At 44.2% G+C, this 23,833-nt stretch overlaps 1 protein-coding gene across 1 annotated transcript; it reads right to left on the reverse strand.

Moving 5' to 3' along the window:
- Positions 1-395: 395 nt before the first annotated feature.
- On the reverse strand, positions 396-23,369 carry LOC131418200 (signal-regulatory protein beta-1-like). The gene is made up of 9 exons (XM_058562196.1): positions 23,306-23,369; positions 21,599-21,756; positions 21,448-21,554; positions 19,961-19,995; positions 5,647-6,003; positions 3,629-3,949; positions 2,705-2,902; positions 713-749; positions 396-474 (listed from the first exon to the last, which is right to left on the reverse strand). Exons 1-9 carry the CDS (start codon positions 23,367-23,369, stop codon positions 396-398), a joined length of 1,356 nt encoding a protein of 451 aa, XP_058418179.1.
- Between the last annotated feature and the right edge of the window lie 464 nt (positions 23,370-23,833).

Below are 23,833 nucleotides of genomic sequence, written 5' to 3' on the forward strand. Positions count from 1 at the left end.
TACAAGGAGGCTGGGACATTTCAAAGGACAGATGTGACAAAAGGGATGGGCTCAATTTAAAGGGCGTAACTTCTGGGCAAAAAGGCAGAAAAAAAGGAAGAAGCGCTGTTTGGCAATTGAGTGGTGAAGGGAAAAAGGAAACGGGGGGAGGGAAATTTAAGATCCTGAAGAAAAAGAGAACCAAAAAACTCAGAGGCCTCAGAACCTTTGTCTCACTGTCAAAACCAACCAACCCACCCAAACTCCATTAACACACCTGGCTTATACTGTACTGAGAGAAGAGAGGGTCATTAAGCTAGAAATATTGTAAATACCCCAACAACATACAAACAAACCCAAAGATGCTCACCCTCACGCCAGGCCCATTGAACCCAGGACTGCAGTGGCTGGAGCCCTCAGATGCCCGGGGCAGGCTGGGCATCCTGCTGCAGCAGGGTCATGGAGGCATCTTGCACTCTGCTCCAGCCCGCCAACCTGGACAACCCAAAAACCATTTCCAGACTCAGTACACTAGCGAGGGTGCTCGGTCAGGCACACTGAGAGCACCAGAACTAACAGCCCTGGTCTGAGCCCCGGGGGAGGTGGAGACTGAGGAGCAAACCCAGGCTGGTCCTGACAGGATGGTGTGGACCCATCTCTCCCTACTCTCCCCCTTCAGTACAACTCTGACCACTAGAAACAACGCGAGGTACAAGCACAGGAGGACGCTGACAGGAGGACGAGGAAGCAGACTGGCTGGGCCCTGAGGACTGGAGGGAGAACACAGCGGCCAGGGGTCAAGATTCCACTCTCCTGACTGCCCAGCACAGGAGGAGACCAGGATGGCATTAGAGAAAAGAGGAGCATAAAACCAATCATCTAAGCTCCTGCCTCAGGAAACTAGAAAAGGAGGAGCAAAATAAACCCAAAGCAGAAGGAAGGATGGAAATAGTACAGAAAAGAGGAGAAAAATCAATGAAATTGAAAACAGAGAAACAATAGAGAAAAATCCCTGAAACAAAACGCAGGTTCTTTGGAAAGATCAATAACATTGAAAAATTTCTGGCAAGACTGACAATAAAAAAAGGAGAAATGACACATTTCAGAAATCGGGAATGAAAGACAGGACATCACTATGGACCCTGCAGATGTCAGAAGGATAATAAGGGAAGATTGTGTGCAATCTTACAGACAGCTTTGACAATTTAGGGAAAATGGACCAAATTCCTCAAAAAGCACAATCTACCACAATTCACTCAACATGAAATGAATAATTTGAATAGCCCTAAACTATTAAGGAAATTGAACTCATAATTTAAATATTCATGAAAAAGAATTCTTGAGACCCTGATGGTTGCACAGGAATATTCTACCAAGCCTTTATGGATGAATTAAAACCATTTTGGTGCCAAAAAACAGCTATAAAAGAAATTTGGGAAAATGTGAATGTATACTCCATTTTAGATGATATTAGGGAATTATTGTTAACTTTATTAAGTGTGTAATGGTATTGGCTTTGTAGAAAACAAATGTCCTTAATCATAGACCACACAATAGTGGACGCCACTTGCATCTGGATGTGCATACTTGACCAAGTTATTAGTGGACACAGTTATGCAGCTTCTGTTTGTCTCTTGGTTTAAGGGAAATTGTCTTCCTTTTCCCATCTTTACTCTTTCAGCAGACAGGGTCATGGACACTGGTGTCCAAGAGTTGACCCAGCAGATGAGGATAACACCATAGGGCAGATGGAAGGAACATGGGCCTTTGAAAGTTCTTCTGGAGTCAAGACTCCTGGAAACCTGACTCTGTTCCCTTCTGATGTTACATGAGAGAGAAATGAGACGTATATTGTTCACGGAAAGGGGGACTTTGTAGGTCCTTGGGACAATACCCAGCAGAGGGGGAATGAGTCTCTAATTAGCAGATATGTCCTGTAAAGGCTGGTGGTCCCTGTCCTCAGGGACTCAGATTTACCTTGATTAATTTAGCCCAATCACCTGGTCTAACAGCAAAAATTCTTCAACAACATACTGACCATTGCCCCTCAAGTCTCATTGGTAACACTCAAATCTCTCAGGGTGGTTGCAGCAGGAAAGGAGATCACAGAGGAACTGGAATTTGCATATAGTAAATGTGCAGTGAGCGGTTGTGATTATTGCTGGACCATTGTCAGAAATCAAGGAACAAAGCAGGCTGGTGTTTTGACCACTCAGGGTCACCCAGGTGGCTGGTCCAGACTCAAACCCCACGTCCTCAGAGCTCCCTTCTGAGAATTTCACAGGGTAGTTAGTAGGGGCAGGCGTCTGCTGTGGTGGCATTAGTGATGTGGATGGATAAGTCTAGGATGGAATAGAGACTAGGCAGAGTTTAGAGACAGCAAGGAAGAGGGAGGTGGGCTGATGTGGATGGTGAACATAATCATTGTCAGGTGAAGAAAGCAAGAAGCAGGATGCTTGAACAGGATGAGCAGGATGACCCTCCTCATTCCCTACTTCTTTCTTTAATATGTATTTATGTCAAAACATCTGTAAAGATATGCACCAAACTCTTACCGGTGGTGACTCTTGGGCTGTGGGATGTGGGGGAGGGGAGCTCACTTCCAAGTTCTGCTTTATATTTATAGACTTCTAGATTATTCTCTAATACGCATTAATTACTACATTTAATATCTAAAAAAGATACAATTTAAAAGGAGCCAAGTCAGTAGGAGTGGAGGCCTCACCAGGGGTTCCACCTGTGTCCTGCTCCTTCTGGTGGGCAGAGGCCTCCAGCGTATGGTGTTTGGTGACCGCCGGCTGCCCGTCATGCTCCACCTGGCAGGTGAGCACCACATCCTCCCTGTGGGCAGATGAGTTCACCAGGAGCCAGCTCGTCCAGTTAAAGGTGCCATCCTTGTTCTCTATGAGTGTTGAGGCCGTTTCTGTTCGGGACACGTTTCCATTCTCCAATCAGGTCAGCTTTAGGGGCCGGGGGTAGAACTTGTTTGCCTGGCAGGTGACGTTCACCAGGTTCCCTGCCGTGGGCTGTTAGGAAACCTCCAAGGTGGGCGGAACTGAAACAGCACAGGGCAGAGGCTCTGACATTATGGAACAGACAGATCACAGAGGAGGGCTCCATACCTTAGCTCCCACCACCCCAGATGGGAATCACCCAGGACAGTGCTAGGCATGCAGCAGGCGCTCAAACACTGAGAGGACTCTCTGCATATGAATGAAATCACAAAGCACAGTGCCAGGCTCACAGTAGGTGCTCAGGGACTGCTAGCTCCTATTAGGGTCATAATGAGTGAAATCAACAAGCACAGCCCCTGGCATACAGTGGGAGCATAACTGTAGCAAAATAAATGAAATCACCAAGCAGGTAGGGGCTGGGCTTAGAGTAGGTGCTCAGTAACTGGAACTGCTATTGGTAAAGTGGACGACACGATCTAGCACAGAGCTTGGCACGGGGCAGGTGTTCACCTGGCAGCTGCCGTTAAAACAGGTGAGTGACCAGCACATCCAGGTGCCTGGTGATTGGGAAGGATGGTCAGGAACTAGATTCCAGGAAATTCAGGCCTGGAACAAACAGCAGGGGGAGGAGTGGGCTTGGGGGCTTGGGGGCGTGGGGGCAGGTGTGGGCTTGGGCTGGGGTGAGGGGCGTCTACCTTGCAGGGTCTCAGACAAGTTGGCCGTCCCACGAAGAGGAGGGCCCCCCTGCAGGGTGACGTGGGCCACCTCGCAGATGACCTGGGAGCGAACATCCCCCGGGGCCAGCACCACCTTGGCTGTGCTGGAGACACTGTAGGAAACGCCGTCTCCCTCTGGGTCCATGTTGATCTGGGAGGCTGGGAGCTCATTCCCATTTTTGAACCACTTCAGGGTGATGTTTCTGGGGGAGAAGCCGTGGGACTCGCACGTGAAGTTCACTGTCTGCTCAGGTGGGGCCCTCGCCATGGGGCCCGATACCACGGGGGGAGAGGGTTTGGCTAAAAAAGGAACATTTATAAACAATAAACATGATTGTGATTATCATCACTGACCATAAATGTGTGACACTGTTAAGACCCTTTACATATGTTATTTTTTCATCCTTCTAATAGTGCTGGGAGGGCGGGTCATCATCCTCATCTTACAGAGGAGGACACACTGGTTCCCAGAGGTGAACTCTGAGGAAGGGGCAGGGTTGTGGGGATACTCAATTGCTACCACCTCTAGGCGGGAAATTTGGCAATATCCAACAAATTAAAATACACGTATCTGCTGACCTAGCAATGCCACCTCCAGTGGGCACCTCCCACTTGATTAGAGTGGTGCAGCACTGGTTTAATATCCCAAGGTTGGGAACAACTTTGTATCCATAAATGGAAGACTAAAATGAAGGATGCTGTCTCCATACAGTGGATGTGATGTAGCTGTTGAAACAATGGGCACCTCTGGGTGCTGACATGGAATGCTTGATTGCAGATGATGTGGCTGAAGATGAGGAGAGCTTCCCAATCAGCTTGGGCCTCAGGGGCTGAATGCAAGGGGCATTCTGAACCTTTGAAAAACCGATGAAAAGGAGTAATGCTGGCTTCCTGTTCAGTGGTTTGGTTAGCAAATTTATTCATCACTTACTATGGGCCAGGCTCTTCCAGAGAAAGAGTGTAAAATGCCAGGGCAGGAAGGGTCCTGCCTGGAATCAGATCTGGATTCTGGAATGATCCCCTCCCTCACTGGCCTTGAGACCGTGGGCAAGTCCCCCGTCATCTCTTGGCCACAGGCTCCCCATCTGTACATGTGGGGTTTGGGCTGGATGGGTCTAACGGTGCTTTCTGTGCAGACATTTCAGGATTCAGTATCCTGGGCCTCTGGCAGAAAACCCTAAATTACCATCCTTGCTGCCTCAACAGGAAACACCCAAGTCACACACATGGGGAACCTCTTCCCTCGGTGAGGGACATTCTGAGATGGCCCAGTCTGCCGGGAGCCTTCAGGGACTGTGTGAGTTGGTCTCTGAATCACTCGAGGGTTTTTTGGACAGACACACAGCAAACACCCAACCTGTGCGCGTCTCCTCCAGCCGAGCTGTCAGAGTAAACAGAGTCTGGGCCTCTTAGGGGTTCCTCTCAGTGTGATGTTTCAGAGGATGAGATGAAGAAACACACGTTCTCCCTCCTTGCCCTGCCTGGATTGCTCCTCACAGGAAGGGAAGAGGACGTGAGCTTCCTGGGAGAAGAGCCTTTGCCTGCTGTGTCCACTGCTGCTTCCATAGCACAGAGCAGAGCCTGGCACACCGTAGGTGCTCAGTAAGTGTTGAGTAAAGGAAGACTCGGCCACATTGAGGGGCACTCTCTGGGGGCAGGGGCAAGGTCTGGCCCTGTGACTGGGCGAGTCACTCAGACTTTCAGTTCCCTCCTCCCTGGAACAAAGGGCTGGACAGGATGGAAAAGGCAAAGACTGTGGAGCCAGGCAGACCAGGGTTCAGACATTCCCCCCCATTTACCAGCTGTGGGGTCTTGAGCTACAAGCACGACCTCTCCAGGCCTCAACTTTCCTGATCAGTGGAAGGGGGTGAAATCAGATCATGAATATAAGCACCCACAGCCACACCTGATTCTTGCTGTTGCTCAAAGAATGGGGGGCGTTATTATTGACTTGTTGTCACACACCAGGGGATGAAGGAGGCCCACGCTGTACTCACCACTCACGGTCAGCTGGGTGCCTGGTCCAGACTTAAACTCCACGTCATCAGGGCTCCCTTTCTGGAACTTCACACAGTAGTAGATACCAGTGTCTGCCAGGGTGATGTTACTGATGCGGATGGAATAGTCCATGCTGTTTCTCTTTGTGGTGTCTGCAACATTTGTTACTCGGGGGAAGTGGCCTCCTTTGAAACTGTAGATTAACTCCCGACCTGGCCCTGTCCCCCTGAACCACTGGACGGGCCCAATGGGGATGAGGGAGGTCATGATACAGTGCAGAGTGACCGTCTCTCCTGCTGCAACAGACACTGACTTCTCAGGCTGAAGCACCTGCAGCTCCTCCGCACCTGCTGCTCCTGGAGAAAAACAAACCAATCGTTTATTTAGTCTTATGTGATCCTGTAGGTTTTCTCAAGCGTTGATCAATAACAGCTGTCACTAACTGAGTGCACAGCACAGGCGGGCCTTGAGCTCAGCACATTGCACGGACCCTGCATGTAACTCTCACAACAAGTATGTAATGTGAGACTGTATCACAAATGAGCAACTGAGGCACAGAGAGGTTAAGTGATGTGGCAGAGAGCCACTTTGAGTGCCTGAGCCCTCTCTAGATGTCATGCTTCACCAAATAATTCTGCATATCCACTCTCTGTCCTCACAGAGGGTTGCATTTCTGGACCATTGCGTTGAACGGGGCCTGGAGACATCTTTAGATCGTTGAGTTGCAGTAGAAGTGATGGATGTATTTTGTGGGATATGCATTTAACTCTCAGAACCTCTATGGATCAACTTCCCTCTTCCACATGCTCATGATGCATCTGCTCTTTCAGCCTGGATACTTGAGTGACACTGACAGGCAGAGCTCCCAACACACAATGAATATGTAGTTTAAATAAGAAGTGAAACATTGTTTCAAGTTCCTGGGATTTTTTTCCATAGCGTAATCATGTTATATTAATGTCCTAATCCTGCTGTAACAAATTACCAATAATTTAGTGGCTTAAAATAACAGAAATTTATTATCTTACAGTTCTGGAGGTCAGAAGTCCACAACTGGTGTTACTGGGCTAAAATTAAATGTGTCAGCTGAGCTGCATTTCTTGTGGAAGCTCCCTCCTTGCCTTTCCTAATTCTAGAGGCTGCCACGTTCCTTTCCTCATGGTTCTGTTACTCCTATTACTTCTTTTTACTCCTATTACTTCAGCCTTCTGCTTCCGTTGTCTTGGCCTCGTCTACCTTTGACTTTCCTGCCTCCTTCCTATAAGGACCCTTGTGATCACACTGGGCCCACCTTGATGATCTTGGATAATCTCCCCATATCAAGAGTCTTAAGTTAATCACTCCTGCCAAATCCCTTTGCCTTATAAAGTAAAATATTCACAGGTTCCAGGTATTAGGAATTGGACCTCTTCGAGGGGCTATTGTTCTGTCTACCACATAGATCTCTTCTGCCTGTTACAGAAACCAGTTTCCATAACAAATCCCATATATGTGGCATTGTCACATAGTTTGAATGACAAAGCAATTTATGAGAATCTGAGAAAGGGCTACTCAAGCAGTGCAATGGTGAAACAGTTTGAAAAATAAAACTAGAAATCAATAACAGAAGGAAAAACGGAATATTCACAAATGCATAGAACAATGAGCGATCATTGTTCTGTCTACCACACAGATCCCTTCTGACTGTTTCAGAAACCTGATGCCACAACAGAACGCCCGTGTATGTGGCATTGTCACACAGGTTGAATGAAAAGGAAACTGATTGGAAACTGGAAGACATGCTATCCAAGCAGTGAACCAGTGAACTAGTTTGAAAAACAATACTAGAAATCAATAATAGAAGGAGAAATGGAATTTTCACAAATACATAGAAATCAAACAACACACTCTTAAAAAATCAATAGTCACAGAAGTCACAAGGGAAATTAGAAAATGCCTTGAGACAAGTGAAAACATAAACACAACATACCAAAACTTAAGATGCAGCGAAAGCAGTGCTAGAGGGAAATTTATAGCTGTAAATGGATACATTTCAAAAGAGGAAAGATCATAAATTAATAGCTTAACTATATACCTTAAGAAATTAGAAAAAGAAGAGAAAAATAAAACTAAAACCCACAGCTAGCAAAAGGAAGAGAATAAAAAAGATTATTTTTTTAAATTTCTTAATTTTTATTATTACTATTTTCAAGCAGAGATAAATAAAATGTGAATATAAAAACCAAAGAGAGAATAAACAAAACGAACAGAGGTTCTTCAAAAAGATCATCCCAACTGACAAACTTTTAGCTAGATTGACTAAGAAAAACAGAGAGAAGACCTGCATAACTAAAATCAGAAATTAAAGAACACTAATAAAATTTTATAGAGGTAAGAGAGATTATAAAAGAGTACTATGAGCAATTGTACACCAAAAAATTGGATAACCAGGATAAAATGGGCAAATTCTTAGAAACACACACCTTACCAAGACTGCATCAAGAAGAACAAGAAAATCTGAATAGACCTACAACTAGGAAGGAGATTGCATCAATAATCAAAAATCTCCCAAAAACAAAAGCCAAGGAAAACTTGACTCAACTGGTGGATTCTACCAAACATTTAAAGAACTAACACTAATCCTCTTCAAATTCTTCCAAAAAATTGAAGAGGAAGGAAGTCTTTCTATCTTATTCAGAGTCATTCTAGGCTCAATTGCAGGCCAGCATTATCCTAATACCAAAGCCAGACAAATGCACTATAAGAAAACTACAGACCAATATCTCTTATGTAAATTGATGCAACAATCCACAATGAAATACTAGTAAACCAAAATCAACAGCATATTAAAAGAGTTTTACCACATGACCAACTGGGATTTATTCCCAGAATACAAAAATGGTTCACTATACGAAAATCAAACAATGTAATATATCACATTAATAGAATGAAGGAAAAAAAACCCCATGATCCTCTTATTAGATGCAGAAAAAGCATTTGACAAAGTCAATGTTTTTAATAATAAAAACAGGCCGTATACCAGGAATAGATAGAAATTTCCACAAAACGATAAAAAACCCACAGCAAACAACATACTAGACGGAGAAAGTCTGAAAGTTTTTCCCCTGAAGATCAGGAACAAGACAAAGATGCCCACTTTCACCACTTCCATTCAAGGCAATATTTGAAATTCCAGAAAAATCAATTAGGCAAGAAAAATAAATGAAAGGCATCCAAAATGGAAAGGAAGAAGTAAAGCTATCTCTGTTTGCACATGACATGATTTTATATGTAGCAACTCTAGTGATTACACATACACACACACACAAAACTGTTAGAGCTAATAAATGAATTCAGCAAATTTGCAAGATAAAAAATCAACAGGCAAAAATCAGTTGCATTTCGATACATTAGTGATGAACAATCCAAAAAGGAAATTAAGCAAACAATTCCATTTACAACAGCATCAAAAATTATAAAATACCGAGGAATAAATTTAACCACGGAAATGAAAGCCTTGTACACTCAAAAGTACAAAACATTGCTGAAAGAAATTAAAGAAGACATAAATAAATGGAAAAACATCCCTGTTCATGGATTGGAAGACTTCATATTATTAGGATGAGTACTGACTACTACCTAAAGCAATCTACAGATTTGATACAATTCCTGTCAAAATCATAATGGCAGAAATATTTTGCATAAATCGAAAAATACATTCCAAAATTCATATGAAATCTCAAGGGACCCCCAATTAACCAACCAACCTTGAAAAAGAAGAACACAGTTGGAGGACTCACACTTCCTTAAGAAAAAACTTACTACAAAGCTACAATGATCAAAGTACTGTGGAACTGACATTGGAACAGATATATAAACCAATGGAATAGAATAGAAAACCTAGAAATAAACCTTTAAATATATGGTCAAGTGATGTCCAACTAGGGTACCAAGACCATTCAATGGGGAAAGGACAAATTTTCTACAAATAATGCTGGGAAAACTGGATATCCACATACAAAAGAATAAAGTGGGACCTTTGGTTTGTATCATATAAACAAATGAACTCAAAATGGATCAAAGACCTAAATGTAAGAGCTAAAAATATAAAATTCTGAGAAAAAAACAGAAGTGAAACTATTCCTGACATTGGATTTGGCAATGATTTTTTTGGCTATGACACCAAAAGTATACACAACAAAAGAAAAAACACATAAATTGGACTTCATCAAAATTAAAACATTTTGTCCCTCAGAGGACACTATCAGGATAGTGAAAAGACAACTGACAGAATGAGAGAAAATATTTGCCAAGCATAATCTGATAAGGGATTAATATCCAGAATATATAAAGAACTCTCACCATTCAACAACAAAATAACAGACAACGCAATTAAAAAATGGACAAAGGACTTGAATAGACATTTCTCCAAAAAAGTTATGCCAAAGATCAGTAAGCACATAAAAAGATGCTCAACATCACTAGTCATTAGAAAAATGCAAAGCAAAAACCACTATGAGATATTCCTTCACATCCCTTAGGATGGCTATCATGAAAAACAAAATAAAAAACAGAAAATAATTGTTGGCAAAGATGTGGAGAAATTGAAACCCTTGTGCATTGCTGGTAGGAATATAAAATGCGGAAGCCACTGTGGAAACAGTGAAGGTTTCTTCAAAAGTTACACATAGTATCTACCATATGCCGGCAACAATTCCACTCTTAGGTATATATCCCAAAATATTAACAGCTGGGACTCAAACAGACACATGTACATCAATGTTCATAGCAGCATTATTCACAATAACAAAAAGGTAGTGGAAACAACCCAAATTTGCATCAAGAGATTAAGGGATAAACAAAAGCTAGTATATACATAAAATGGAATGTCATTCAGCACTAACAAGCGATGACATTCAGATACGTCCCGTAACCTGCATTAACCTTAAAAATATTTTGCTAAGTGAAATAAGCCAGATAGAAAAGCACAAATCTATGATTCCACTTATATGAAGTACCTAGAACAGGGAAATGCATAGATAGAAAAAGTAGATCAGAGATTACTGGGGCTGGAGGGAAGGAGGAAAGGAGACTTACTGTTTAATGGGAACAGAGTTTCTGCTTAGGATGTTGAAAATTTCTGGAAATGTATAGTGGTGACTGTTTCACAACATTGTGGATGTACTTGACGCCACTGAATTGTAACCTTAAAGATTGTTAAAATGGTAAGTTTTATGTTATGTACACTTTACCACAATCAAAAATAAGTACTAACACAAGGTGATCGCCCCATGTAGAGCCTTGGGATTGGATGAAATGGCTAAAGGAGAAAGATAAAATGTGTGGTCCCAAAGGCTGATAGAGTGGAGAAACCTAAACTTGAATGGGGAGATAGAACCATGGGAGCAAGCAAGGAAACAGCAGACTTCAAACTTGTGTTTTGAAAGAATTGTGGGTGGTTGACTGTGTTTGGACAATGAGTTATGAGTTGAAGGGACACGAGTCACCTTTGGGCCAATCACTGCACTGCAGGGGCGTGACTTTCCAGTTCCATTTCACTGCCTCAGTGACTAGCCAGTTTCTGGACACACAGAGAAATACAAAAGCATTCCTACTTATTTGAGGTGTCCTAAAAAACAGTCATAGATTCTGGTGGCAGGGATATAAATCAGGGGAGAATGCTGTTGTGACACCACAAATAAATCCTGTGCTCTTTTCTATTTCTTAGCTACTCCTCAGGGAGAATATTTGTGTTCACCTTTGCAGAGGGTGAGCTGGCGAATCCCATCCACTTAGCACTGCTTGTAACCAAATCTGCCTCCTAAGGACAGCACATGCTACTACAGGGCAGGTCCTTTGGTGCGCCCAGAGCATTAGGTGGTTTGGGTTTGTAAGTCTGGAGAAGAAGATGGGAACTGCTAAGACAAAAATGGGGAGAAATATGGATGAATCTTGGAGGGAGAAATGGAAGGAATAGAGGACGGAGGAGAGAAGAGGAGCAGAGGGTCGAGATCCATTTGCCGTCTGTGTATCTGTAATTCTTGTATTTACTTCTCTGGTGCAGACCTTTCCCCTGAACTCTGGACTTGTATGTCCAACCACCCACTGGACATGTTCTTTGGATGGAAATAAACAGCTACAGTTAACATGACCCAAAGTGAACTCCTGAATGTCCCCCACAGCCCTCTGTGTCTCAGCTGAGGCGCCATTACTCTTCCAGATGCTCAGGCCCCAAACCATTAGAGACTTTCTCTCCCATCCCAATCCTATGCATTAGGAAATCCTGTTGGCTCCACTCCAGCATGCTTCCAAAATCTGGCCTCTTTCCCCTGCCTCTACCAGCTACTGTCCTGGTGCAAGCCGCTTCTTCTTGTTCGCAGGGAGGCAGTGACCTTACGTGCTCTAGTTTCCTCTACCTATGTCCTGATATAGTCTATTCTTAACCAAATGCTAGAATAATTTAAAACTCATGTCAGATCATGTCACTTCTCTCTTCAAAACCTCGCAATGGCAGCCACGTCACTCAGAGCAAAAGCCCAAATCCTTGAGCACAGCAGGAGGATCCTACTCTCAGGGCCTTTGCACACGCTGTTCTGTATCAGGAAGTCTCCTCCTCCAGATCACCACGTGGTTCACTTCTGCACCTTCTTTTTCTCTTTGTTTAAATTTGCCCTTCTCCGTGATTCCTCTACTCTGTTTAAAATACATCCCAGCCTACAGAGTCTGTTCTCAATTCTCTTATCCAGCTATACTTTAGTTTTCTCCTTAACAGTTATCACTTTCTAATACACTATATTATTTACTTATTCATTATGTCTATTGTTTACTGTCATTTCCCCACTAAGATATAAGCTCCATGAGGGCAACTAATTTCTCGCTTTTATTCACCAATCCACCCCAACTTCCAATAGCAGCTCCCGGTAAATAGTAGGTATCCAAAAAATGTTTGTATGATATCTGAATTGCCCAGTGTGGCACCTCCTTGAGACTCTGAAGTCTATTTTAAGTGGGTAATCTCTGTGGAAATTGTGTCATAACCTGAGTTTCTCGTGCAGATGACTTGGTGAAAAACAAAAGCAAATTGCATTTACTCAGGAAGCAGAAAAGCCCAGGAGAAGAAAACCACAAACCCTCTTCCCCACACCCACCCTTCCCCACACCCAGTGGCAGAAACTGCAGAAATCTCATGGGATAGAAGTAGGGTAACGGTTAAACCCATGAGCTCTAGAGTCAACTGCCTGAGTTTAAACCACAGCTCTACCGTTGACCACTGAGTGACCCTGAAGCTCCCTGTGCTTCTATTTTCTTTCTGTAAGGTAGAAGGGACAAGAGTCTCTGCCTTGGAAATAGTGATCACATGAGATAACAGGCATAGGCATTTCTAACAGTGTCTGGACATGGGGAGTGTTCAAGAAATTAACGTTATTACTCATTAGATTCCTGAGGCAAGGAGACTTCATCTCACTTTAGAGGGTATAGATGTAGATATGCATACAGATATGGATATAATTATAGATACAGATCAGATAGGCAGGAATCTCTGTATGTTGTGTCCCCTTCTCTCCACCTGACCTCTATCCAGCATGCAAGAGGGACTCCAAGATAGTAACACACGGAAGAGAGAAGTTTACTTCTCTTAAGAGTTTAGGCAGGGTAAGGGGTAAATTTAGGGAAGCAGAAATGAGGGATGTTGGCTGAGAGACAGAGAAAGTTAAACATCTGTTCAATGTGCATTTCATGTAGACTGAAAATGATTTGAAGAAAACTGTAAGGCAAGTCTTTTAAAAATTCCTGTGTGTGAGTGTACACTTCCTCACACCCACTCATACATACACACAGACATAAATATACGCATTCACACATAGATATAAAAATGTGGCCTAGCATGGTAGTGTACAGGATTTGGGGGGATTAAACAAAATTATAATACATACTAAAAGCTCAGGAAAACAATGGGCACATGGGAATCACCCAACACATCATTAACAAAGGTTTGCAAGCGCACACAGCAGAATTGGAATTGTGGTGATGTCTCAGTGGCGTGATGGTGGTGAGTATCCTTCTGTTCGCTTCTCTGTACTTTCTGATTTTTCTGCAATTAGCCTCCTCTGAGAAGCTGAGCAGCATAACATGGTTAAAGGAATGAACTCTGGAGTTGGTCAGCCTAGACTTGAATCCTGGCTCCGCCCCGGCCTTAGGGTAGAGGACACTGGACAAGTTACTCTCTCTGCCTCAGTTTCTCCATCTGTAAATCAGGCATAATGGTCATAGCTATCAAAGGGTCATTGTGAGGATTAGACAAGTTAACAAGCACAAAGTTGTCCTTGTTGCTGTTTGAAGCACCATCTGTTTTGACGCCTCTGGTGACCAGCAGGTGATGGATCCACAGAGAAAGCACTCAGATCCCCGATTTCATGCTCTCAGCTAGTCCCCAGTCTGGGCCTTCTGTGGTAGCTCTGGGTGGTGTACGTGTATTTACCTGGAGACCCTAAAAGTCCCCAGACAGAGGGAGAGGATTCTACCCCAAGGAATGCTCACCTGTGAGTCCCAGCAGTAGAGTCAGCAGCAGGCAAGGAGGAGGGGGGCGGGGCCGGGAGGCAGGGACAGGCATCCTGGAGGCCTGAGGAGCCTGCTCTGTCCCAGTGTGTGTGCTGGGGAGAACCCTGACCTCTGTGCTCTGTGAAGAGGAGGGAAGGCCCGCCTCCCGTGATATAAGAGGAAGTGCCTATGACAAGGTGACATGGCTGTGACAGTAACCTTCTTCCAGATTCTAGACAGTTCCTGCTTCTAGATTGTGAAATAGGAATCAGGCAGAAAAGGTGGCTACAGTTGAGGAGTTGCTCATCTTCTGTTTTTGGAGAGACTTGGACAGGCCTAACAGAAATAATGCTTCCTCCCTGCGTGGGGCCTCTGCTCTCTCCACCTGGCCCCTCACTCCATCTTGAGGTCTTCATGGTGATTCCCCACTTGGGAGCCCCAGGCCAAGAAGGATCTGTGGCTGTGGGCTGGGTCCCAAATTCCAAAGCCCAGCATCCTAGGATGTGGCTGGCTTGTGACCTCATTCTGCACCAGCCTCAACCAAGAGCTACTCAGCTGGAGGAAGGAAGAGGGTTTTCCAGGGCCTGCTCAGCTTTGGGACAAAACCAGGTCTGTTCCTGGATGACTCCCTATTCCAACCCTTTATTGATGTAACTTGTAAAACTTAGCCCAAATGCACCAAGCAATGTGGACCTCAGAACTTGCATGTGAATGTATCCAACAGAAGGAATCATTTCCTGACTTCTTTCAGGAGAGGAAGTGGATTACATGACCCAGCAATTAATCTTTCAAGTGTTTGTCTCAGAGAAATGAAAACTGATGTCCACACAAAAACCTGTGCATGAAAGTTTATAGCAGCTTTCTTTGTATAGCAAAACTAGAAACAACCAAAATGTTCAATAATAAGAGAATAGTTAAACAAACTGTGCTGCATGCATTGCAGGGAAATACCACTCAGCAATAAGAAGGAATGAATTACTTATGTGGGCAATGACTCGTCAGTTTCCTGAAGGCATTGTGTTGAGTGAATAAAGTCAATCTCAAAAGGTCATGTACTGTATGATTCCATTTACAGAACATTCTTGAAATTACAGAGATAGAGAACAGATTGGCATTTGCCAGAGGTTTGGTACGGTGGGGATGGGTGTCACTCTAAAGGGCCAGCACAAGGCAGACCTTTGTGGTCATGGAATTGTTCTGATCCTGATATGGTGGTGGTTACACAGATACACACATGAAAGGACCAGCATAAGCAAAACCTGGGAGTGATACAAGATTCAGCATAAATAACACTCTCATAGTCCTTATGACATAGACGCTGACTAGTAAGTTATCCAAAATTATACTATGATTATATTAGGGTGATGGAGAATAGAAAGTGTGCATGTGCGGCGTGAGGTCAGGAGTAACAGAACGTTATTTCCCCCCTTCCATAGTGGGAAGTCAATAAATAATGCCTAAGAGTCAGAAATCAAGAAGTAGCAATATAAACGCTACTGTATGCAATAGTAGGGCAGTAAAATATAAAATAATCAGTTAAAGGGTTGAAAATGGTGTCCCCTGGGAGGTGGAGAATGGTGGGAGGTCAGGGAGACTCCGGTTTTCATACGTAGACCCTGTAGACCTATACCACTCATAGAACACGTGCATCCGTAACTGTGGCAAAGGTGGAAACTCATTTTAGTTAATTAGATTAATGTTAGCAGAGTGACACATGAAAAGAATGCCCATCCTATTAACACCAGTAAGAGAATGTTATAATTTTGCTGGATCTAAGATTGATGTTTAAAACTCAATTACAATTCTATTTACTAATCAAAAACCACTGAAAACAGTAATAATAATTTTTAAAGATTCCATAAATGAGGAAACATTAAAGACAGCTATAACTAGGGATGCATAAGACCATTATGGGGGGAAAAAACTAGAAAATTGTGAGTTGAACAGCTCAAAATCAAACCTAAATAAATAGAGGTATATCATATCCATGAAAGGGAATCCTCAATATTGGAAAGATGTCAGTTTGCCTGAATTAATATATAAATTCAATGCAGTCAAATAATAATTTGAAAAGCGTTTTCATGAAACTTGACAAAGTGATTCAAAAAAGCATTTGGGGGGCCGGCCCAATGGCATAGTGGTTAAGTTCCCATGCTCCGCTTCGGTGGACTGGGATTCATTGGTTTGGATCAAGCTATGAACCACTCATCAAGCTATGCTGTGGCGGCATCCCATGTAAAGATGGGCACAGATGTTAGCCCAGGGCCAATCTTCCTCAGCAAAAAGAGGAGGATTGGCAATAGCTGTTAGCTCATGGTCAATCTTCCTCACCAAAAAAAAAAAAAAAAAAAGCATTTGGGCCAAGAATAGCCACAATAGTTTTGAAAACAAGAAAATGTGGGAAGACTTTCCCAAAAGAAGAATCAAAATTTATCATAAAGCGATTCTAATTAATAGAGTGTAGTCTTGACAGGGAGATAAACAAGAAGCTCAATGGAACAAAGACCTCATTAAAAAAACCCACAAATTTACAGAAACTTGATATATAGCAAAAGTGGGAGTACAGATCAGTGAGTGCTGGATAATTTATCCTTGTGGAAGAAAAAATAAGACCTCTTCCACCTATAACACACAGACACACATAGCTGAAAAGTATAACTAGATCAAAGGTATAAATGGAAAGAACAAAACTTGACCAAAAATTAAAAACTCCTTTTTCTGTAACAAAAACTCCCAAATGATACCAACACTGCTGCACTGGGGACCACGCTACAGGAATAAGAGGGACTCCCCCGTATGTGCCCAAGGAAACAAAGGTAAGAATGTTTGTTGCAAAGTTGTCCTAGGAAAATACTAGATAAAGCCTCAATATCCATCATGAGAAGAATAGATAAATCATGGCATATTCTTACAATAGAAACCTACAGAGCAGTGGCATATCCTTACAGTAGAAAGTGGAGCTTCATATGTAAACATGAATAAATGCCACAAACTACTAAGCATAAAAATTAAAATCAAGTTCCAGAAGGCTGTAGACAGTATAACTGCAATTATATAAAATTTAAAACAAGCAAAGTAATATCAAATATTGCTTAAGGATTTATACATGTTGTGAAAGTATAAAATCATGCTTGAGAATGATAAACACCAATTCAGGACAGTGTTTTTAAAAGAAACAGAAGAACATAATGGGAAAATGTTAATATTTTGCAAAGACAGGATGGTAGGCCCATGGATATTTTTTATATTATTCTTTACATATTTCAGGAGAGAAAAATGCTTCTGCAACTTAGTGATTTCAAAATGCATATGTGTTAAAAAGAAATCATACAACAAAAGCTCTGGATAAAAGTACAAACTGCTCTGAAAATGAAGGGTTGGTCATGATCAGGGGCAGGATGGAGACATGTTTTCTTCACGTGCTTGATTCTCTTTGGGTGGAGGCAGGGCCAGTCTGAAGCTCAGTGCATCAGGGTCCAGACATCCCCGAGGCCCCATGACCAAAGTCCATCCTTGACTCAGCTCCAAGTGCCAGAGAGAAGGAACACGGGGAGGGTGTGTGGAGGAAGCGTGTCTGTGGTGGAGGTGGGGGTGACAGAGTGAAGGGCAGGGGTCTGGGGAAACCTACAGGTCCTTGCAGCTTCTTGTCCCTGCTTGAGTCCCTTGGGGAGGGCAGGAGGCAATGCATCGCAGGGCATGCAGGAGCCGTAGGGAAAAACAGGCATTCATTCATTCATTCAGTCATCCATGAATATTTATTGAGCACCTACTATGTGGCAGGCACTCTGTTTCTCCTGGGTTCATGGAGCAGATCAGAAATAAGGACCCTACTCATGACACCCCAACACCTCTCTCTGAGTTCTGAACTCTCTCCCATACCCATTGTCTGAGATCAAAATTGGCCACGCTGAAATATGTTTTTTTTTATTTTAATTATTTTTTCTGACGGACATTTGACCTCTCCCATTAACTGTCTAAAGGAAGTTAACTCTGGGTATAGACAGATTAGCAGGGTTCTCGCTAAGCCCATTTTTAACAAAGTTTTGTTTACTAAACATTTACATTTAGAAGGGAACTCTTCATTTGTAAAGGTATCTTCCTCTGTCTTCTGAGAAGAGGTGGGGATGACCTTATCTGTGGAAACTCTTATCAGGACAGAAGGAGAAGCCTTAAGTCTACATACTCTTGATTACTATAATTTTTGTCTCTCCGGCCACATTCTTTACAGGTGGCCCTGCAAAGAATTGTCTGACAAACATTTACATTTCCCTCTCCATGTAAATTATCTTTTTCCCCTCTGAAATCCCAACCTACCCCCCTCCAACATCCTCCTTTGTCTTTAGCTGAAGATGGTATTTAAGATGAAAATCGCTGCTATTGTGTTGAGAAACTCAGTTTCCCTGGTTTTCCCTGCTAACCTGTCTTAATCATTTGGCCAGCCATAAGAACCTTAAGGGAAAGGGCAGAGGGGGATTCTCCCTCTTCCCCAAGACCATATTCACTTTGCCACAAGTCAGTGCCTCCAAGTCCGTGAGATAGGTTCTATGAGTTGATTTTAGTGATACTTTCTTTATCCAATCCAAAGATATATCACATGAAAACTGAATTATGTAACAATTTATGGGCCGGGGGGACTCTGGAGTTTGGCTTTCAAAACTTTAACCTTCACCCCACTTGCATATCTTGGATTCCCACCTTCATTTGAAAATCTTGAAATTCCAGGGCACTACACCATGCATGAGTTTGGAAGCCTCTGAGAATTCCAAGAGACATTTGGAGAAACTATGAGTGTTCACCACCTTTTCTTGAGGCTGGATCACACTTGTAGGTACCCTAACCCTAACCCAGCAGCACCTTGAAGTCCAGGAGCAAAGATAAGTGCAGACATCTCTGGATCTCATACCAATGGGCAGAAGGAGACACCAAATGGGGCTCTGTGAGTTTAAATATCTCTCTCCAGATATCACCTCATGCCCATCAGAATGGCTATAATTAACAAGACAGGAAACAACATGTGTTGGAGAGGATGTGGAGAGAAGGGAACTCTCATACACTGCTGGTGGGAGTGCAAACTGGTGCAGCCACTATGGAAAACAGTGTGGAGATTCCTCAAAATATTAAGGATAGAACTATCATATGGTCCAGATATTCCACTGCTGGGTATTTATCCAAAGAACTTGAAAACACCAATGCGTAAAGATACGGGCACCCCTGTGTTCATTGCAGCGTTATTCACAATAGCTAAGACTTGGAAGCAACCTAAGTGCCCATCAAGGGACGAATGAATACAGAAGATGTGGTATATATACACAATGGAATACTACTCAGCCATAAGAAATGATGAAATCCAGCCGTTTGTGACAACATGGATGGACATTGAGGGTATTATGCAAAGTGAAATAAGTCAGAGGGAGAAGGTCAAATACCATATGATCTCCCTCATTAAGTAGTAGATAATAACAACAACAAACAAACACATAGAGACAGAGATTGGATTGGTGGTTACCAGAGGGGAAGGGGGGAGGGAGGAGGGCGAAAGGGATAATTAGGCACATGTGTGTGGTGATGGGTTGTAATTAGTATTTGGGTGGTGACCATGACGTAATCCATGCAGAAATAGAAGTATAATGATGTACACCTGAAATTTATACAATGTTATAAACCAATGTTACTGCAATAAAGAAACAAAAAAAGTTAAAAAAAAGTTTAAAAAATAAATAGATAACTAATAAATATCTCACTCCACTCAGGAGACAGAGGGGAACCAGCTGATCACAGGAGTAGACGCGAGCTTACCTGGGCTCCCAATGGGCTTGTGTGTGTGTAGGCTGCTGCAGACAGTGTGAGGTTGGCCTGAATGGGAGTCTATGCCTCATAATGCACCTTACATTCTAGCACCGCTCAGATCCCTGCACCAAGAAACTCACCAACTGCAAGCCTTCCAGGGTGGAGGTCCCATCGCTATTCTGCTTGGACGTGGGTTGCTCAGCTATCTTGAACATATGGCACTTCTCAGCCACGCGAGATGCACACTCTGTGGATAGAATCTCTGCACGTGGTAGGTAATAGCCACCAAAGCCAAGGAGGGTAAAGACTGGGGCACTGCCACTGCAGAAATAATGTAGCTTGCTTCCCATCAGAAAGGACCACTTTGGAGGTTTTCACCCAGATCTGCATATCCCGCTGGGTGAACGTTTTTATTATTTCTGCTGGACAACAAAAAAAAAAGGGCATAGAGAAATTGAGTGGTAAGTGGGATCATCCCCTGAGAATTCTTACAGCAGGCAGCTGAAGGCCAGCTCTCTCAGGGACAGACAGAATGCAGGTCAGAGCCCCTGTTGTGAAGATATGTGGTTCTGCCAGCCTGGCATTCCCCTCACCCTCTCACTGGTAGTGACATGGGCTATAAAACACACAGGCAGGCACAGAAGCTCACATTCCTGTGGGAAGCTGTCCTTCCCCACTTCAGGTGGTTCTGGAGAGCTGTCAGTCCACACTTGGCTTACCCCTGTCGCCCAGGCCTGGCCAATCATAACCCTCCCTTCTCCACCCACTCTCCTCCCAGCCAGTCATTCTTTCTCTCCAGCCGATCCTGCTGAACCAAGCAGTGCGCGCCTCTGGGTCTGAACTGCTAGCCAGCAGCTCCCCCTAGTGGAGAAAGTCATCTGAGGCCACAAAGGGTGAGAGAGAGGAAGAGAAAGAGGATTAGGACCCGGGTGGTGGAGGGGGAGAAAGAGGATGAGGAGGGGGAAGAGTAGGAGGAGCTGAGAAAAAAAGGGCAGAGAAAGGAGAGGGAGAGAGAGCACACTTAGCAGTAGAAGAATGAAAATCCTGCACCTGCACCCACCCTGTTCCTGGCTGAGTCAGGAATTCTGGTCTCTCTTTAAAATAGACTTCCCGGAACTTCCAGCTGAACCAGTCTTCATTACTAGCCCTCCCAGAAGGCACTGTGGTGCCCAAAAGTCCTTACTCTCTGCCATTTCCTGCAGTCAAGTGTTAAGGTGGAGATCTTTCAACCTGAAGAGTGCATGGAATTGGGGAAGGGAGGTGCCGCTCCTTCTTCTAAGTGAGGGTCTGGGGGAGGGAGGGAGGAGTGGAATTTAGGAGGGAATGCCTGAGAGTTTTATCTCCAGCCTAGGGCATCCTCCCTCCCTTCCCCTTCATCCAGTGCTGCCCTGAGTCCCTGACCTACAGCTGTCTACACCCCAGGCAGAAGCCTCGGGTTTCCACCCTGACCCTGCCAGCCATGCTGCCAGAGGGGCTGGGTGAGAGGCCGCACTCACCTTTCCCCAGCCTGATGCCTGAGCAGGGTGATGTTGGCCTGAACTGGGGGCTGCTCATCCTGGACCACCCAGAAGGCAAACTCGCTCCCGTCCAGCATGGCCTCTGCCTGGCACGTGTGCCAGAGAGCAAACCCGTCTCGTTTATCATGACCTGGGGGGACTCCACGGTCTGAATCTTGTGTCTGTTCTCCATCCAGGTGAGGTGCAGGGACGAGGGATAGAAGCGGCTCGTGTGGCGAGTGTGATTCACTCTCTGATGCACATGGACGTGTGTCCCTGAGGGCCTGGTGATCTTCAGGGTGGGGCCAACTAGACAGAGGGACAGAAAGAAACAGCTGATGAAATTACCCCTGCCCGCCTGCCCCTAAGTTTTCCTCTCTCAGGAACCAGCACAAGATCTCTCACTCTCTCATCAGTTACCTTTTCTTTAAAGAAAGAAATAACTTTTTCTTCTATGCTCAGTGTAAGGCAAATAGAGCTAAATGTTAATATTCATTAATATGGATCCTGGTACACGGGTGTCTGGTATCTTATTTTCTGTATGTTTGAAATATTTCATATCATGAAATATACCCTCAAGAATTACTAAAATATGATGCCCGTGAGGACAGGGACTTAATTTTAGTCATTGCTGTATCCCCAGCACCTAGAATAGTGCCTGGCACACGGTAGATATTCATTGTATGTTGAATAAATGATAAATATTTAAAATTAAAAACTAATAGTGATATTAATAGAATAAAGATTCCTGGAATGGAAGATCAGAGCCAGATAATAATGATAATAGGATCAAACATTCATAAAGAACTCCCTGTTGCCAGGCAGTGTTCTAGGCATCTTATAAGGAATAACTCTTTTAATCCTCTCGTGAAACCTATGAGGTAGGTCTTAATTTTTTCCCCACTCTAACAGGAAACTGAGGCACAGAAAGGTTAAGTAACTTACCCAAGATCACACGAGTTGTGAAGTGGGGCAGCCAGGATTGAACCAGGTGGTCGGCTCTGGAAGCTGTGCCTTCACCGCTGTCCTACGAGATCAGCCACGGCAATGAGGAACTCCTGTATCCCATTTGTAAGATGGGGCTTCGGGCGAAAGACTCTGAAAGCCAATGCTGCCAGGGAAACGACGCACCCCACCCCACCACACCACCTGCTCACCTTAGAGCACTTGGGACGGGCTCTGCCAGAGCCTGCGAGTGACTTCATAGGTCACCTCTGATGAGACATCTCGTCAGGCCAGTGTCACTCACACCTTGCTAGGGATGTGATGGAGTAATTGCCTTTGTTGTCAGTCACCAGGTGCTGAGCTGAGGCTGATGCTCATGTCTGTCCTTCATCCAGTCGATATTGAAATCCCTGGAGCTGAAGGGGCCAGCAGTGCTCTTGAAAGGCACCGAATGTCCAGGGGTTGTCCTCCGAGACGTGCCCGTCAGAGAGATGAAGGGCTGACCAGCTACGAAAGAGGGCACTTGTGACTGCACAGAGTGGGACACATCCAACACCAACAGCCTGTACGAGATTCCCATGGCGGGTCGGGCCCTGTGGACTTACTGTGTGCCGTGTCTGCCTCCAGCCTTGAATAGTGTATGAACAGATGATAACAAGCAAACGAGCAAATAAATCATTACATCTGGATCTCAACGGCTTCGGGGAAACCCAAAGAGTGTAGAGATGGAAAATGCTGGGGGACTTATTCTAGAAGCGTGGGGGAAGAAGCATTCCTGCAGGAGGTAACATTTTGAGCTGAAACTGAGGAATGGCAGCCATGGGAAGGGGCAGGCAAAGAACATTCTAGAAAGGGGGAACAGCAGATGAGAAGCATCTCGGATAGGAAGAGCTTGGTGGACTTGGAAACTGACAGGTCTCCAGGACTCCAGCATCGTGGGCAAAGAGGTCCAGATCAAGAAGAGCCTTGTGGGACATGGTGACACTCTTGACTCTATTCTGGGTGTGATGGGAAGCCATCAGAGACTTTAAACAGAGGGGCAAGGGGATCTCATTGACATGTTTGGTGACATAAATGGGGTTACCTTGTGGAGAGTGGAAAGGAGGCTGGCAGGATGGGAGAACGGAGACCAGTGGGAAGGCTGGCGCAGACGTCCAGGTGTGAGGTGATGGTGCCTGGACTAGGGTGGTGAGACATGGAGGAACCCTAGAGACATTTGGAAGATACACCCAACAGGACTTGGTGATAGACTGGTTGTGGGACGAGGGACGCAATAATTATGGGTAAATAATTCTTAGGTTCTTCTCTTGAGCATCTGGGTGGACAGTGGTTCTAGTTTTTGAGATGGGGAAAACTAGACCCTTTTGGGATAGGAGAGGTGTGCTGAGGAATCAAGGTTTCCACTTTGGACATAAGTGTGAAGTCAAGAAGCACTGCAGAC

The sequence above is a fragment of the Diceros bicornis genome, chromosome 19, assembly GCF_020826845.1.
Source record: "Diceros bicornis minor isolate mBicDic1 chromosome 19, mDicBic1.mat.cur, whole genome shotgun sequence".
In the NCBI taxonomy this organism is placed as follows: domain Eukaryota; kingdom Metazoa; phylum Chordata; class Mammalia; order Perissodactyla; family Rhinocerotidae; genus Diceros; species Diceros bicornis.

What these genes read in the sequence shown, in the direction of transcription:
- LOC131418200 (XM_058562196.1), bottom strand. Translation starts at nt 23,369, where the DNA reads ATGTCCCACAAGGCTCTTCTTGATCTGGACCTCTTTGCCCACGATGCT. An exon ending in TGCTGGAGTCCTGGAGACCT is followed by an intron (nt 21,757 to 23,305) that starts GTCAGTTTCCAA and finishes CCCTCTGTCTAG; the next exon opens with TTGGCCCCACCCTGAAGATC. An exon ending in CAAGCCCATTGGGAGCCCAG is followed by an intron (nt 6,004 to 19,960) that starts GTAAGCTCGCGT and finishes GTTTTTCTCCAG; the next exon opens with GAGCAGCAGGTGCGGAGGAG.